This window comes from Macaca nemestrina, chromosome 13 (genome assembly GCF_043159975.1).
Source record: "Macaca nemestrina isolate mMacNem1 chromosome 13, mMacNem.hap1, whole genome shotgun sequence".
Classification (NCBI taxonomy): domain Eukaryota; kingdom Metazoa; phylum Chordata; class Mammalia; order Primates; family Cercopithecidae; genus Macaca; species Macaca nemestrina.
In genome coordinates, this window is record NC_092137.1 from 43,709,100 (window position 1) to 43,726,581 (window position 17,482).

A 17,482-nucleotide genomic window follows, 5' to 3' on the forward strand; every position below is an offset into this window, starting at 1 on the left:
GGGACGGTAGCTGGGATTACAGGCACAAGCCACTCTAGCTTTTGGACTACATATTTTAAATGTCTTACAAGTGAAACAAAATATGAGACAATAGCATCAAAACTCACTGTGAACTCAAGGTGAACAAAACATGTGCGGTATCCAAGAGAAGGGCCTCCCCACTCCGACCCATGCTCCCATTCTGCCAGTCCAACATGGCAAGTGTCCCCTGACATAGGAATAAGACAGCTGACCCAGAGACGTTACCACAACAGAGGCTTCTGCAACTGCTCATAAACCACTCGGGGACGCTGGTGCAGTCCACTGAATGAAGAAGCACACTGCTAATCTGGAAAAATATAGCAGAGCTAATACACATAAAGCTTTTAAAACTTTTCAGAGATATTTCAAAATACAAACCCAAACATCTCTTTCCCCTGAAAAATCCTAGGAAAAATGACTAAACCCAAAGATAAAATACCCACAAATGTCATTATTATTATATTAGTATTAAAGGAATAAAATTACATCAAGTACGTGAATGATTTTGCTGGTTGGAATGTACTGGCAGAGCACAACACATCGCCACCTGCAGGTGGATAAGCTTAACAACTCTTTTTTTTGGGGGTTTTTTTTTTTAAACAAATGCTTTTAGAGGTGATTTGAGAAATAAACATCTTCAACTTATTCAAAGATAATTACTTTGTGTGATCTCATAAAATAATGCACATATATTTTTCTAAGGTAAGGTAAAAAGATAAAATAAGTTTCCATATAATATAGCAAGCAAAAAAAGAAACCTACTAGTAAAAAATACAAGGATTGTGGCCTAAATTATCAAATTATACTTTCTATAAGAAGCAAATTTACTGAAAAATTGACTCTATCTAGCATGCTTCCTGTCTAAAGTACATGATTTGGGTTATTCTTAATAAAAAACACATTTATCAGAAAAGTTATTACTGTGTATGTATCTATACATTAATATGCATAATTTTAACATTAAAAATATCTTTTAACATATTAATGAGAGATGACACTGAACAAACAGCACTAGAAAAAACTAAAAGAATATACATCAAAAATGTTTATAGTGATTATCTTTGTGAGATGGACTTACAGGTGACTGTTACTGTCTTCTTGTTATTGTTGCTTTATCTGAAATTTTGGAATTGTCTCTTATATGAGAAAAGGGTCATCAGAAGGAACCAGACAATGCAAAAAAAAATTCTTTTAATTCCCTTCTTTAAAAATATTTTTAATTTTTTTTTTAAGTCTCACTCTGCTGCCCAGGCTGGTGCAATCTTATCTCACTGCAGCCTTAAACTCCTGGGCTCAAGCGATCCTCCCACCTCAACTTCTCAAGAGCTGGGACTACAGGTGTGCACCACCATATCCAGCTAACTTTTTTATTTTTTGTAGAGACAAGGTGTAGCTAAACTCCCCAGGCTAATCTCAAACTCCTGGCCTCAAGTGACCCGCCTGCCTTGGCCACCCAAAGTGTTGGGATTATAAGTGTGAGCCACTGCACCAAGCCAAAAATATTTTTTAAACATACTCTAACTCTCAATAAAGTACAATTCTAAAAAGGAGATGCACTTACCAAATGAGGAATCTTTTCAGATGGGTGAAACATAGTCTTAATAAAAAGAATAATAGCTAATCCAGATGTGCTCTGTACAGTCTGTAATAGATCATCTATTTGGCAAAAAAGAAGACAGTTTATGTTAAATAATGAATATTCTGTTACAGTGGAAAGAGCAGATGCTGAGCAGCCAGATAGGCCTGGCTACAATTTCTAGTCTGACCACTTCCTGGGTGAATAGGTCTTACATAAATTATTTTAAATCCCACAAACTCTGTTTTCTCTTCTGTAAAATGGGATAACTCTTAACTGACACAGTGTCAGGTTTAGATGAACAATGAATATAAAGGCTTTTTAGAAGCAGTCTCACTCTGTTGCCAGGTCGGAGTGCAGTGGCATGATCTTGGCTCACGGCAACCTCTACCTCCCGGGTTCAAGCGATTCTCCTGCCTCAGCCTCCCGAATAGGTAGAATTACAGGCGCGTGCCACCACACCCAGCTAATTTTTGCATTTTTAGTAGAGATAGGGTTTCACCATGTTGGCCATGATGGTCTCAATCTCTTGACCTTGTGATCCGCCCGCCTCGGCCTCCCAAAGTGTTGGGATTACAGGCGTGAGCCACCGCGCCTGGCCGAATATAAAGGCTTTTAAGCCCAGCATATAAATACTCAATAAATGTGATTCCTTCCTCTCTCCTCTAACATACACTTTCTTCCTCTCCAACTACTGCTTCCCAGAACACCTAACAGCAACACCACCTGTCCCTTCCTCTCCACCAATGCCTCTGTATCCCAATCACCACAGACATAGACTTTTTCAAAAAGAGATTTCAGGGCTTGTGTAAAGAATGTACATAAGTGCTAACTACAAACTTTGCTAGCACTGACACTGTACCCATAGCAACCAGTTTTGACTTGGTATCTTCTTTTTGTTTTATCTCTATTAGCCTCTAATACCATGGTGAATTGTTCAACCTGGGGAAAGAAGTATGACATCATAAACTACGTACTAAATATCCATTCTGCCCTTTATCCCTGATAACAAAACTGTGACTTTGATTGGGGAAGCCACATGCCCAGCCAAAAGCTGGATACCTGCTTCTTCAATCTTCTTTGCAACTAAAGGTAGGTATATAAGAGGGTTCAGGCCAATTGGATGTAAGCCAGTCACTTGAATATCCTGATTAAAAGTAAAGACGCAACTGGCCTTCCTTCTTCCTGCCTTGAATACACATCTGGAGCTACAGCAGTCATATGGCAATCACAAGGCAATAAACGTGGGAGAAAGCCAACCTGCTGAAGATGGCACAGCAGAAAAGCAGAAAATGTGTGGGTCATACACTGCCTATACCAGTTCAGGATCAACTGCCTCTGAACTTCTTATGTGGGAAAGGAGGTTTGGTTTTCAGTTACTTGCAGCTAAACACTTTACTGATCAAGAACTTCAAAATGCTAGAAAAGAATAGTACTGATTAGGTGCCATCAACTTTTCAGAAAAGAAGCTATTTCTGTTTTTTTTTTTTTGAGACAGAGTTTTGCTCTGTCACCAGGCTGCAGTGCAGTGGCATGATCTTGGCTCACAGCAACCTCCGCCTCCTGGGTTCAAGTGATCCCCCTGCCTCAGCCTCCCGAGTAGCTGGGACTACAGGTGCATGCTGCCACATCCGGCTATTTTTTTTTTTTTTTCGTATTTTAGTGGAGACGGGATTTCACCACGTTGGCCAAAATGGTCTCAATCTCCTGACCTTGTGATCAGCCCGCCTTGGCCTCCCAAAGTGCTGGGATTACAGGCATGAGCCACCACGCAAGGCTGAAGCATATTAAAATCATGTATTCTCTACATTTCATTAGTTAGAGAATCTTTTTTAGACTAACACAGTCCTCTTTTAAAAAGTAAATAACCTCTGAAAAGTTTTCTGTAAGTTACGTCTTAATAAAAGTAACTTCAACTACTTTCCTTTCAATACCTGAGAACTCAGGCAAAAAGAAAAATGGAAATACTAATTGGAAAAAATATAGCTAAGACTTTCGTTACCAGGGTTAAAAACACAAAGAGGCTGGGCGCGGTGGCTCACACCTGTAATCCCAGCACTTTGGGAGGCCAAGGCAGGCAGATCACCTGAGGTCAGGAGTTCTAGACCAGCCTGGCCAACATGGTGAAACCCCATCTGTACTAAAAATACAAAAAAAAAAAAAAAAAAAAATTAGCCAGGCATGGTGGTGCACACCTGTAATCCCAGCTACTTGGGAGGCTGAGGCAGGAGAATCACTTGAATCTGGGAGGCAGAGGTTGCAGTGAGCCAAGATCGCGCCACTGCACTCCAGTGTGGGCAACAGAGACAGAATCCATCACAGACAAAAAAAAAAACACAAACAATGAGATGCTATTGTTTTCCAATCAGCCTAGCAAAACCAGAGTCAGTTATTGTTTTTCACTAACAAGAGCTCTAAAGAGATCCATTAGCATGTTTTTAATGAAGTTACATTCATACATACATTACCATATAGAATGGGAGGTGAAAAGAGGATAATTCAACTTTTTATATAAATACTTGTGTTAGGTATCACTTTTTGTTAATCTTATAATAATAAACCACAGATTCAAAAAAAAGTGACAGAAAACAAATTTATAGCTTAATAAATTATTTAAAAGTGATCACCCTTGAACCTATCTTCCAAGGCAAGAAATAGAACTCAGCTACTCAGGCTGGGCACAGTGGCTCACACATATAATCCCAGCACTTTGGGAGGCCAAGGTGAGCAGATCACTTGAGGCAAGGAGTTTGAGAACAGCCTGGCCAACATGACGAAACCCTGTCTCTACTAAAAATACAAAAAATTTGTCAGGTGTGGCGGCACCCTCCTGTAATCCCAGCTACTCAGAAGCTGAGGCACGAGAATCGCTTGAACCTGGGAGGTGAAACCCAAGATGTGGAGGTTGCAGTGAACTAACATCACGCCACTACACTCTAGTCTGGGCAGCAGAGTGAGATTCGGTCTCAAAAAAAATAAAATAAAATAAAATAAAATAAAACCATGTAATGCAGGGCCTCCCTCCATTTTGGGAGGCTGAGTAAGGATACATTCCACACCTTAGTTAAGTATCACTTTTCATACTGTTAGTAGGAAAAGCTGATTGGCACTCAATTTTAACTGTCAATTATATATCATTTGTATATAATTTGTTACACTTACCATCGCTTAAAAACTTGGTAAAAATACTCAGCAATCCACACATATTTTGCCATATGGGAGAATTGGAAGCCTTCCAAAGATTTCCCTGGAAATCTTGTACTTTCTGTACTAACATCATTGAAACTCTAATGCCTACCAATAAGTCATTCATCAACTGTGTTTGAATAATATGATTTCCAGCACATTTTCTATAAAGAAGAAAAGACATTATTACAAAAGGAAATTCAAACAAAAATGTGAACATTTCTAATTCCCAGCAAAATAAATACATTCCTCAAAGGCCCGAAATCAATTTTAAATTATGATAATTTATTCCTCTCTCTTCCATTCCTACAAACATTCCAATTATGTGGATACTAACTGCAAACTTTCAACACCCTTTACTTATCAACATGTCCCTCTTTCTCAGCCAACAACTAACTTTACTTCTTCTAGGGCAAAGGTAAGAAATCAAGAACGAATGACAGAACTTGGGCTGGGCGAAGTGGCTCACACCTGTAATCCCAGCACTTTGGGAGGCCGAGGCAGGCAGATCATTTGAGGTCTGCAGTTTGGGACCAGCTTGGCCAACGTGGCGAAACCGTGTCTCTACTAAAAATACAAAAATTAGCCAGGTGTGGTGGCACATGCCTGTAATCCCAGCTACTCAGGGGGCTGAGGCAGGAGAATCACTTGAACCCCAGAGGCAGAGGGTGCAGTGAGCCAAGATGGCACCATTGCACTCCAGCTGGGCGACAAAGCAAGACATCATATTTAAAAAAAAAAAAAAAAAAAAAAAAGAATGACATAACTTACAAACTTGAACACTCTCTCAACGTTGATATATTTTCCCTCCCTGGCTTTTTTTTTTCTTTTTTGAGATAGAGTCTCGCTCTGTCGCCCAGGCTGGAGTGCAGTGGTGCAATCTGGGCTCACTGCAACCTCCACTTCCCAGGTTCAAGCAATTCTACTGCCTCATCCTCCCAAGTAGCTGGGATTACAAGCAAGCCATCATGCCCGGCTAATTTTTATATTTTTAGTAGAGACAGGGGTTTTGCCATGTTGGCCAGGCTGGTCTCGAACTCCTGAACTCAAGTGATCCGCCTGCCTCGGCCTTCCAAAGTGCTGAGATTACAGGTGTGAGAAACCATGTCCAGCCCCTCCCTGACTTCTAAAATGTCAGGCTCTCTCGCAGATTTTCCCCTACTTCACCAGCACTCCTTCTCAGATACCTTCACTAATTCATCCTCTTCTCCCTAATCTTTTTACGTTAGGAAAGTCCAGGACTCAGTCTTTATTCCTCTTCTTTTCTCCATCTAATTCTCTCCCTTGCTGATCTCTTTAGTTCATCAGCTTTAAATTATAATCTACGTGCTGATAATTCCCAAATTTTTATCTCCAACCCAGACCTCTGTCTAATTCCTTTCTGGTATATCTAACTTCCCGATATTTTTACTTGGATGTCTAACAGACATCTCTAAATAAGTGAACTTATCTTCAACTCCAAATCTGCTGTACCTGCTGCATCTTTATCCTACAAAAACACTGTAATCATCCTTGCCGCCCCTCCTCTCCATTTCATCTATAGGAAAATCCTGTTGGTTCTACCTTCAAAATACATCTAGAATCAGACCAACTCCATTGCTGTATCTTGGCCTGAGCCACTCTCATCTCTCCCTTGGGTTACTGCCATAGCCTCCTAACTGGTCTCTTGCAGCTTCTGTCCTTCCCTCTCAGTCAGTTCTCAACACAGCAAAACACAGAATAATCCTATTAAGGCAAAAGTTAGGAAAAAAAACTTGGTAGTTTCTCAAAAACTTAAACATAGAATTATCTTATGAGTCCACTCTTATGTATATACCCAAAAGAGCTAAAAGCAGAGACTCAAAGATATACTTGTACATCAATGTTTATAGCAAAATTATTCACAATAGCCTAAAGGTAGAAACAGACCAAATGTCCATCGACAGACGGATTAACATGTGGTCTACACATACAATGGGATATTATTCGGCCACAAAAAGGAATGAAATTCTGATATATGCTACAAACGTGGATGACCCTTGAAAACACACCTGTAATCCCAGAACTTTGTGGGGCTGGGGCAGGGGCACTGCTTGAGCTTAGGAGTTTGAAACCAGCCAGGGCAACATGGTGAAACCCTATTTCTACCAAAAATATAAAAACAGGGCATAGTGGTGGACGTCTGTGGTCCCAGCTACTCCAGAGGCTGAGGTGGAAGGATCGCTTGAGCTTGGGGGGCAGAAGTTGCAGTTAGCCACGATCCTGTACTCCAGCTTGGGTGACAGAGCCAGAACTTGTCTCAATAAAAAAAAAAAAGGAAACATAAATGAAATCAGCCTGACACAAAAGGACAAATATTATATGATTCATAAGAATCACCTAGAATACGCAAATTCAAAAAGACAGAAAGTAGAATAGAGATTACTTGGGGCTACAGGAAATGACTTTTTTTAAAAAAATTAAATTTCCTTTCTTTTGGACACACTGAACTTGAGGTACCTGTAGAACATCCAAGCTGAGATGTCCACAAGTCAACTGTCAACTGATCTCCATCAGTCTACCACTCAGGAAAGAGATCTAACTTGGAGTAATAAATTCGGGAATCCTGAGTATATAGGTGGTGGCTGACACCAAAGTGGACGTTATTAAGCAGTTCAAACAAACAAAATGAAAAGGACAGAACCCACCTTTACACGATGACCATAAAAAGAAGAGCCAAAAAGGAGAAGAAGAGACAAAGAGCTCCTGCTATGGCAAAAGGCTACCATGAGTGAAAGACGATGATGTACAGGTATTATTTCTGCTCTCTCCCAGAACCTCCTCAAACCAACAGCCATGGGATTTAAAATGTAAAAAGATAAATTCTAAAGGCAACCAATATGCAACAAGACAATAATAATAATATTTCAGAAGCTGCAAAGGAGATGATGAGTGATAACTGACAGCAGAATCAAGAAAAGTGGACGCTCAGCCAAGGAACAAGCCCAGAAGCCATTTGATTTGTAGTACCAAATGGCTCAGAAACCGTTGGCACTAGGTACTCCTTGATGTGGAGGTAAACATAGGATTGAAAACAGGAAGATTAAATACCTCTGAGCCAGAAAACAACTTATCTTTAGAAAAGGTAAAACAGGTGTCTGGCAAGGAAGATAGCACACACAGATAAGGCAACAACATATTACAAAAAGGAGAATTAGGTAAATATATGCACAATGCAGGCCAAATACTGAGACCTCAGCCTTCTTCCCTCACTCAGCAACCAGACTATTAAGACAATGGTTTAGAAGATTCTTCCATGGCAAATCCAGTATCTAAGCAAAAAGATTTAAACATACTGACATCTTTAGGTTTCCTCAAGGAAGAGTTCCCCCAAGAAACAGCCCAGCTAGACTAGCCTACAATAAAATCTGCAGTCAACTCCACCCATAGGCACAGGCATTCAAATCAATCCTCAGTGTCCCATTATTAAATATGACTACCCGAGCTGGGCACGGTGGCTCACGCCTATAATCCTAGCACTTTGGGAGCCAAGGAGGGAGGATCACTTGAGCCAATGAGTTCGAGACTAGCCTGGGCATTATAGTGAGACCTCATTCCTACAAAAAATTAAAAATAAAAAAAAATTAGCCAAGCATTGTGGCAGACACCTGTAGTCTCAGCTACTTGGGAGACTGAAGTGGGAGTATAACTTGAACCCGGGGAGGCAAGAGGTGCAGTGAGCCAAGATCGTGCCACTGCACTCAAGCCTGGGCAACAGAACAAGACCCTGTCACCAAAAAAAAAAAAAATTTATATATAGATAGATAGACAGATAGATAGAAAGAAATACGTAATTGCCCAGCCAAGGATCACCAGACTTCTAAGGAAAGCTTCTAATAAGAAATATACTGAACAAAACCAGCAAACAGAAACAAGCAACTTGGAAGAAACAGAGACTATGTAAAGAAGATAAAAAACAAAAAACTATCATGAATATATCCTCAGAGAAATAACAGAGGATATTTCACTCACGAAATAAAAACAGGATGCTATGAAAAAGGAACACACTCAGGTGAGGAAAAGAGTTCTTTCACTTACTCTCATAACAATTTATTAAATTTTTAATTTTTCATTTAAATATTTTAATATAGTTTAAATATTAAAATTCTGTATTTATTAAAATTAAGTATCAAACCTCTAAAAAATAGATTTAAATAATTGGGTCTAATATTAATGGAGAAAGGGGCTGGGCATAGTGGCTAACGCCTGTAATCTCAACACTTTGGGAGGTCAAAGCAGGTAGGTTACTTCAGTCCAGTAGTTTAAGACGAGCCTGGGCAACATAGTGAGACTCTGTCTCCAAAAAAATACAAAAATTAGCTGGGTGTGGTGATGTATGCCTGTAGTCTCAGCTACATGGGAGGCTGAGGTGACAGAAACACTTGAGCCCAGGAGGTTGAGGCTGCAGTGAGCTATGATCACACCACTGCACTCCAGCCTGGGTGACACAGCAAGACCCTGCCTCAAAAAAATGTAATAGTAATAATATTAATGAAGAGGGATGAAAAGATCACATTCTGAGACTTTCAAATTTTTCTTTGTACAAAGACAATGTACAACTGCAAGTATGCACACACAAATGCCAACATATAGCACTTGCCTATTTTCTTCCACGATTTCAATTAAACTCTTCTGCAGAAAATGAAGCACTGAAACAAAAGAATATGACAAACCAGAATTTAAAACTGTGAACTTCAACTTCGATAAAATATTTTATATCACTGTTATATAAAATGATACCATGATATAGAAACAAAAATTTAAAAGGAAGGCGCATGATGTACCTGAGTTATCTACAATGCTCTACCTATTGCCAAGAAACTTAAAAGAGCCAGTTCCAAAATGACTCATAGAAGCCATCAACTCACGGAACAAAATAAAATAATAGGACTTACCATTTTTAAGCAGATTATTAACACCTGCTCTACCTGTAGAGGAAAAATTGAACGCTGGTAAGGAGTTTCATGACCAAAATTTAGTATCATTTAAAACCTATGATGTGACGAGAGGCGTTAGCCAGAAAAAGGACTAGAAAAGTGCTGCCTTACCCAAGTTAAAGTTCTCCATACAGGAAGATATATTGTCAATTACTTTCCTATAAGAGTATAAGTCAGTAGTATTCAATTCTTCCTGAAGACGAGAAGTAAAACGGTGTACAGCTTCAGGTAGAAAAAATTCAGGTAGGCTATTTAGTGAGCTAGAAAAAGAAACAAATATTAAAAATCTGACAATCTAATAGCCCCAGAATATGTGGGGAGGGAAGAGAATCATACAAATGTGGGAATACTGAACTAAACCTTCAAAATACAGCCAGAAAATTACAACTCCACACTACCATCACTGTAATTCCCTGACCTATCAGCTCATCTGGTCTCCCTGCTTCCATCTTGCTTCTCTCCCATCTCCCAGATTATTCTCAACAAAGTAGGCAGAGTGACGCTGTTAAAACACCATGTCAATTCTCTTACCAAAGCCTCCAACAATATCCTTCTCGGTTAAAGTACTAGACGAAGTATTTGCAGTGACCTACAAGGTCCTCCCTACACAATCTGGCACTACCGTAAGCTCCTGACCTCATCTTTTTTTTTTCTTTTCTTTTCTTGATTTTTAAACAGCATCCATCGCAATCCTGACCTCATCTTGATCCTTGTTCACTTAGCTCTAGCTAGATGGCCTTGCTCTGTTCTGACATACCAGTCTTTGCTCCTGCTGTTTCTTCTATCAAAAAGACTCTTCTTTCAAATATACTCAACAATTATTGCCTCATCCCTTTCAGGTCAATCTCAATTATCTTATCACGTCTGAGCAAAGCTATATGAAGTGACCATAGTATTTTAAATTGTAACCTTCACCCTATCCTTTATGTCCCCTTTCCTCCCTCCCTGCTTTTAGACAGCACTCATGCCATCTAATAGCCTATAAATGTTACTTATTTACTTTGTCTATTTTCTATCTTCCCCTTAGAATGGAATCTCCATTCTGGACTGTTTCATTCATTCTACCCCCAATTCCTAGAGGAGTGCTGAAACACAGTAGGCAGCCAATAAAAATTTATCAAATGAATAAATTAAACATATCAATTTTGCCTCAATTAATATAAATCAAAACTGATAGGCTTTGTTCTAAATATAACTGGACAGTTCAAAGTTTTTCTGGAAGAAAAGAATTCAAAAATGGGAATATTCAGAGTAAGAAAAGTCACTAGAGGGATGACTTAACACTGATACATAATTAAAACACATTATCAAACTATAGTAAATAAAAGTGTGGTATTGGTGTATGAACAAATGGACCCAAATCAGAAATTAAACCCATGTATATACGTGAACATATAACACAATATGGTGGTGTTCCAAATATGCGGGCAAAAATGGACTATTCAACAGTTTGGATAAGTGGTTCCCCATATAAAAAAGAAAACTAAATTGAATCCCTACCTCATACTACATTCAAACCTTAATTCCAGATGGACGTAAGGGTTGAGCAAAAAAAAACAGTATAAGGCCTGCAAATAATATTGTAAATAATCTTGTATTACAGAAAGCATATATAGTAAGGTATAAAACTCAGAAATCTACACACACAAAAATTAGCTGAGTTGATAACCAAAATAAAATTTTAATTTTTATAAAGACAAGACACCATGAGAGAGTTTAAAGACAAGTAACAAAGGAATGTATTTAGCATATCATCTATACAGAAGTCTTATAAATCAAGAAAACATTCTAACAAGAAAATGTACAAAGGATATGAAATCAAAAAAAAATAGTCACTCAAACTCCACACATTGAAAAATGTTCAATCACACTAGTAATCTGGGATACATAAATTATAATGATAGCATCTTCACTCATTAGATTTTAAAAGATTTAAAGATTCATATTATCCAATGTTGGAAATATATGAAGAAGAAATAAGCATTCTAACTCAATTGGTAGTGTGGGGGAGTACAATTTAACAAGAATTTCAATAGGCCTAATTTTTGGTCCAGAAATTCTACTTCTTGGAATTTATCTCAGAGAAATACACATATATAATTATATACATAAGAATATCACTGCAATGGGGAAGTGATTACTTTAAAACATATAATATAAATCATGCAATATGTACCATACATAGATACATATATGTCATATATACAGTACATTTAAATTTTGGTATATTCCTATTACAGAATATTTATAGCTGAAAAAGTAAGGACTGTTGGCGGGAATGTAAAATGCTGCATATTGAAAACAGTATGACAGTTGCTCAAAAAATTAAAAATAGTATGACCATATGGTCCAGCAAACCCACTTCTGGGTATATATCCAAAGAACTGAAAGCAGGATCTCAAAGAAATATTTGCACACCCATGTTCACAGCAGCATTATTCACAACAGCCAAGAAGTGGAAGCAACCCGAAGGTCCACTGAAAGATGAATGGATGAACAAAACACAGTATATACATACAACAGAACATTAAGCCTTTTAAGAGAAGAAAATCCTGTCATATGCTATAGCAGGGATGAACCTTAAGGACATTACGTTAAGTGAAATAAGTCAGTCACAAAAATACAAATACAAATATTACACTAATATGAGGTATCTAAAGTAATCAAATTCCTGAATGGGAAGTGACTGCCAAAGCCTGGGCAGGAAATGGGGAGTTGTTACTTAATGAGTACAGAGTTTCAGAGCTTTGCAGATGACAAGGTTCTAGAGATCATTGCACTGCAATGTGAATATACTTAATAGTGAACTATATATAATTAAAAATCATTAAGACTCAAACATCGTATGTTCTCACTCATAAGTGGGAGCTAATCTATGAGGATGCAAAGCCATAAGAATGATACAACGGACTCTGGGGATTCAGGGGAAAGGGTGGGAAGGGGGTGAGAAATAAAAAGACTACAAATTGCTGGGTACAGTATACACCGCTCAGGTGATGTGTGCACCAAAATCTCAGAAATCACCACTTATTCACGTAACCAAATACCACCTGTTCCCCAAAAACCTATGGAAATAAAAATTAAAATTTTTAAAAAAGAATTCATGTAAAAAAAAAAAAAAAAGGTTAAGACTGAGGTTTTACGTTACGTGTCTTTTACTACGATTTTTTTTAAAAGGATTATATGACATGGAAATATCTCTAAGACATTCTTTAGTGAAAAAACAAGCTACAGAACATTATGTAGAATACAATCTCGTTTACAGATACATTAAAAAAAGTAGAATGTAACACACATATGCCGACCTCAAAGAAAAGGTCTACAAAGATAAATACCAAAATGGTAAGTGACAATCTTTATTAAGAAAAGATAAGTCCTAAACAATGAAATGGAAGCCTTACCTTTTGTTTTGTATACTTCTATATAGTTTGAAATTTTTACACCAAGCCTATATTCCTGTGTTATCTGTGTAAATATATATTTAAACCAAGAACAGATAGGATAAAAAGACGAAAAAACAGCAAGATACATTTAAACATAATCAATAAATGTAAATGGATTGAGGGAGGAGTTAGAGAACTACAGCCCACAGCCTGTTTATTAGTCTGTGACCTAAGAAGGCTTTTTATATTTTTACAAAGTTGTAATTAATCAGTGAAAACAGAGAAGAAACCGTATGAATGAACTTTTTGTGATCTATATCAGTTCAGTTTTATCAAACCAAGGAAGGAATTTTAGTTACTTTCAGTCAAATTCAACACTTTTTAACACCCGATTTCCCTTCCTTTTTTTCTTACCTTGCCAATACTTTCTTCAAGGGATTCTTTAGACTCAAAGAAAGATAAATGCCTGCTAAAATATCCAAACAACTTTGAATAGTGGGATCACACACGCCATTTTCATCTACTTTCTCCAGCAGAGGCACAATCTATAATACAAAACATTGAAGTAATTTTTCTCATATCAAGTATAGCAAAGTAACATGGTTCTAGATACTCTTTAAAGTCTCAATTGCTGGGCACAGTGGCTCACCCCTGTAATCCCAACACTTTCAGAGGCTGAGGTGGGCAGATCACTTGAGCCCAGGAGAGTTCAAGACCAGCTTGGGCAACACTGAGAAATCTTGTCTCTAAAAAAAAAAATACAAAAATTGGCCAGGCATGGCGGTGCATGCCTGTAGTCCCAGCTACTCAGCTACTCAGGGGGCTGAGGCAGGAGGATCGCTTGAGCCCAGGAGGTTGAGGCTGTGGTTGAGCTAAGATTGCACCAGTGCACTCCAGCCTGGGTAAGACAGCGAGACCCTGTCTCAAAAAAATAAATAAAACAAAGTGTCAATTATAAGGTGAAATATTTTCCATACTCCACTGTCAAGGATACCGATTTAAACACCTATTTCACTATTTATTAACTTTTTAAACTCATGTCCCCAGCTCTCTCTTTACCCTCCAGACCCACCTCCACAGAGAATCACAGACCTGTTAACGGCTTACGGTAAAGAACAGCTGTAGCACAATTTAAAAACCAGTAACAAACTTACTTGCTTTCCAAAAAAAAAATATGTGTGCTCAAATGGTAAATCCTAATACCGAAATACTAATTAAGTATAATATTTATATTTTAAATTAACTTTTAAATGTGCCTGCTAAAAAGTTTTGAAGATTCATATATTTTAAAATTTATCTTCACAAAAGAGGTATGTACAATTATCTTCTACCTTATCTATTTACAGCTCAATTATGATAGAAGCCTGAATGTGGCTTCTATTGCTGTTTTGAATACGAGGATATTATACAATAAACAGAAAAGAAAAAAAAATACCTATTTGTTAATGATAAACTGATATGCAATAATTAGGGGCCAAAAACTGTCGGTGATTTTTTAAAATCCTTAATAGCATGATACTCTTAAAAATGTATACATGAATATCAATTCAGACTTACTTGTTTAACATAATGGATTTGTGACACTCCATCCGTGAGTTGTACACAACGTAACAGCAAAGAAGCTAGATTTTTCCCTTCCACATCAGCAAAAGCTACATAACATATACAAAAAAAATTTTTTCAATGATTTAACAGTAAGTTAAATATAACTTTGCCTTTGTTGTCCATTCTACAAAATTTTTTAATTATAAACCAAAGCAATAGGTGGAACATAGTCTGAAGACAGAATTTTAAGAAAATTTTTACATCCAAAACATAAGGAAAAACATAAAGAATTTGAATATTATATGCTAGGGGTCCCAGTGATTAAAATACTCTGCTTGCAAACTAGAAAAAAATATATTATATAAGGGAAACCAGAAGTCACCTACATTTCAAAGTTTCAAGGTCCTGATGGCAAATGGTCAACACAGCAACTTGCATTTCTTTCTTCTTCTTTACACCCATTTTAAATAGAATTAACAGTAGTCACTGCAAGAAAGAAGACTTTAAGGCATTAATGTAATGTTTCTCAACCTCAGCACTATCAATTTTTGGCTGGGTTCATTCTTTGTGAACAGTATCATCCTATGCATTGTTTCATGCATCCCCATCTCTACCCGTTAGGTGCCAGTGGCACCCTCCTCCCTCCCAAGTTGTGATAACCAAAATACGTCTCCAAACATTGCCAAGTGTCCCCTGGGGGGCAAAAGTGCCCCAGAATAAGAATCACTGTCTAAGAATTTCTGATGTGAAGAAGAAAAATGTTTTAAGCTCAAGTTTATTACTGACTGAAGTTATTTTACCTACTATGACTCAGTCTTTGTATTTTAAAATATAGCAAACTTTCCTTTTAGTGAACACACACACCAAAAAAACCTAGCATAGTTTTTCCAAAAATAAAGTACTTCAAACTAACCTCAGTGACTTGTTAGACTAACAGGAGGTACCACCATGTACTGATTTCTGCAAAAATGAAAAAAAAAATTTTTTTAAATATTATTCTCTTGAGTTTGCTTTTATTGATACTTAACAAATCAACTGAAAGACTACACGACTACACACTAAGAGTACCACGCCATCTGGAAAGAAGTTGGTAGCGAAATGTCATAGGGCTCTTTTCTTGATGCAGTTAGCATTTTTAGCAGTATTTATGATGAAAATATTAGAGGATATAATGTAGTACATGTATAAAACTAATCTGAAAGGACATGTTGAATGATGCAATCAGGAATAAAAACAGGTCAATAAACTGAAATAATGAGCAATACGAAATTTACCAAGATGAAATAGAAATAAACGTAAAGGGCTGCATTTAGTTTAGGGGAAAAAACTCAGAAATAGAGGCTGGGGAGGCAAAACGTAGTTTGAAACGAGCGCTCAACAGCACAAGATGACAGCCAAAAACCACAGAAGTCAGCCATATCAGAGCACATGATTTTATCCAAACAGGTCAGGTGACATGTATAGCGCATTAGGTGCAGCGCTGGTGGCCATACTTTAAGGAGTCGTAACAAACAATGTAGCTGATTTCTGAAGGACCTAGAGAGCACCTCCTTCGGAGAACAGCTCAGTTAACCAAAGGTGTTTGGCCTGGAGAAAAGTCAACAGGACAAGAGCCTTAAAACAGCTACTAGACTGTTTTGGAGAAAAAGGGAGTAGATTTGTCTACTATAGACTTATTGTCTTGCTATTAGTAAAAGTTAGTACAAGCTACAGGGAGACAGACTCCAGATCAATACAAAGGAAAAGCTCTATGTTCCCACTAAGGACTGGGCTACCTTTTAAACAAAGAATTTCCCAACACCAGGAATATTCGAAGAGAAGATGACTGAATATTTTGTCTTGGACTCCTGAAATAGCCCCCTAACTGGTCTCCTAACTTCTGCACTTACCTCCAAAGAGCCCATTCTGTTTACAGTCATCAGAGCAATCTCTTTAAAAAAAAAAAGCTCTCATCAAATTGAATTACTTACTCTCTTCCTTAAAACTTTCCAAGGGTTTCTAAATACACTTAGAATAAAATTCAAACTTGAGGCTGGGCATGGGGGCTCGTGCCTGTAATCCCAGCACTTTGGGAGGCCGAGGCGGGTGGATCTCCTGAAGTCAGGAGTTCAAGACCAGCCTGGCCAACATGGTGAAACCCTGTCTGCACCAAAAAAAAAAAAATACAAAAATTAGCCGGGTGTGGTGGTGGGCGCCTATAACCCCAGCTACTCCGGAGGCTGAGGCAAGAGAATCGCTTGAACCCCGGAGGCAAAAGTTGCAGTGAGCCGAGATAGTGCCACTGCACTCCAGCCTGGTGACGAGCGAAACTCCGTCTCAAAAAATAAATAAATAAATAAATAATAAAAACTTGAGATTTTGCCCTTCCAGGCCCTAAATAATCTGGCCCTGCCTTCCTCCACTCTTCATCTCAAACCAATCTCCTCTTCACCATCTCAAGAGCTTTGCACTTCCTCATGCTCTTATTCCCACCTAAGAGGCTTTACACTTCCCAGTATCTCTGCCCCTTAATGTTCTTGCAAGACTGACTCCTTCTCACCATTCATGTTTCTGCTGCAATATTACCTTCTAAAAGCCTTCCATGACCACTCTATCTAAAATCTCACCAATCCAACACACGTAGACACCATTTCCGTTAATTTTCTTCATAGCACTTACTAGTACCAGAAATTACCCTAACGTGTACATTTGTGTATTGTCTGTCTCCCCTAGTAGCAAACTGAATGAAGGCAGCAACTTTAATCTGTTTTGTTCATGTTTCAGGCCTCAATTCCTAAACCAGTGCCTGGCACATAGGTGTTTAACAAACACTTGAC

The 17,482-nt window shown here is 38.0% G+C and overlaps 1 protein-coding gene across 11 annotated transcripts in view; it reads right to left on the bottom strand.

The window, feature by feature from the left end:
* Nucleotides 1-17,482, bottom strand: part of LOC105464931 (THADA armadillo repeat containing) — a 356,256-nt gene that overhangs the window by 337,796 nt on the left and 978 nt on the right. For 8 of the 11 annotated variants that reach the window (XM_071076636.1, XM_071076633.1, XM_011713068.3 and 5 more), the window contains exons 2-11: nucleotides 15,580-15,626; nucleotides 15,053-15,152; nucleotides 14,679-14,773; nucleotides 13,536-13,666; nucleotides 9,850-9,998; nucleotides 9,697-9,729; nucleotides 9,402-9,450; nucleotides 4,760-4,947; nucleotides 1,583-1,677; nucleotides 108-328 (exon numbers count right to left, since the gene is read on the bottom strand). In XM_071076636.1, the coding sequence (XP_070932737.1) occupies nucleotides 108-328; nucleotides 1,583-1,677; nucleotides 4,760-4,947; nucleotides 9,402-9,450; nucleotides 9,697-9,729; nucleotides 9,850-9,998; nucleotides 13,536-13,666; nucleotides 14,679-14,773; nucleotides 15,053-15,128 (1,037 nt within the window). In that variant the 5' untranslated portion in view covers nucleotides 15,129-15,152; nucleotides 15,580-15,626. The remainder of the gene's footprint in view (nucleotides 1-107; nucleotides 329-1,582; nucleotides 1,678-4,759; nucleotides 4,948-9,401; nucleotides 9,451-9,696; nucleotides 9,730-9,849; nucleotides 9,999-13,535; nucleotides 13,667-14,678; nucleotides 14,774-15,052; nucleotides 15,153-15,579; nucleotides 15,627-17,482) is intronic. The other 3 variants (XM_071076632.1, XM_071076637.1, XM_071076635.1) reach the window with 1 other exon arrangement.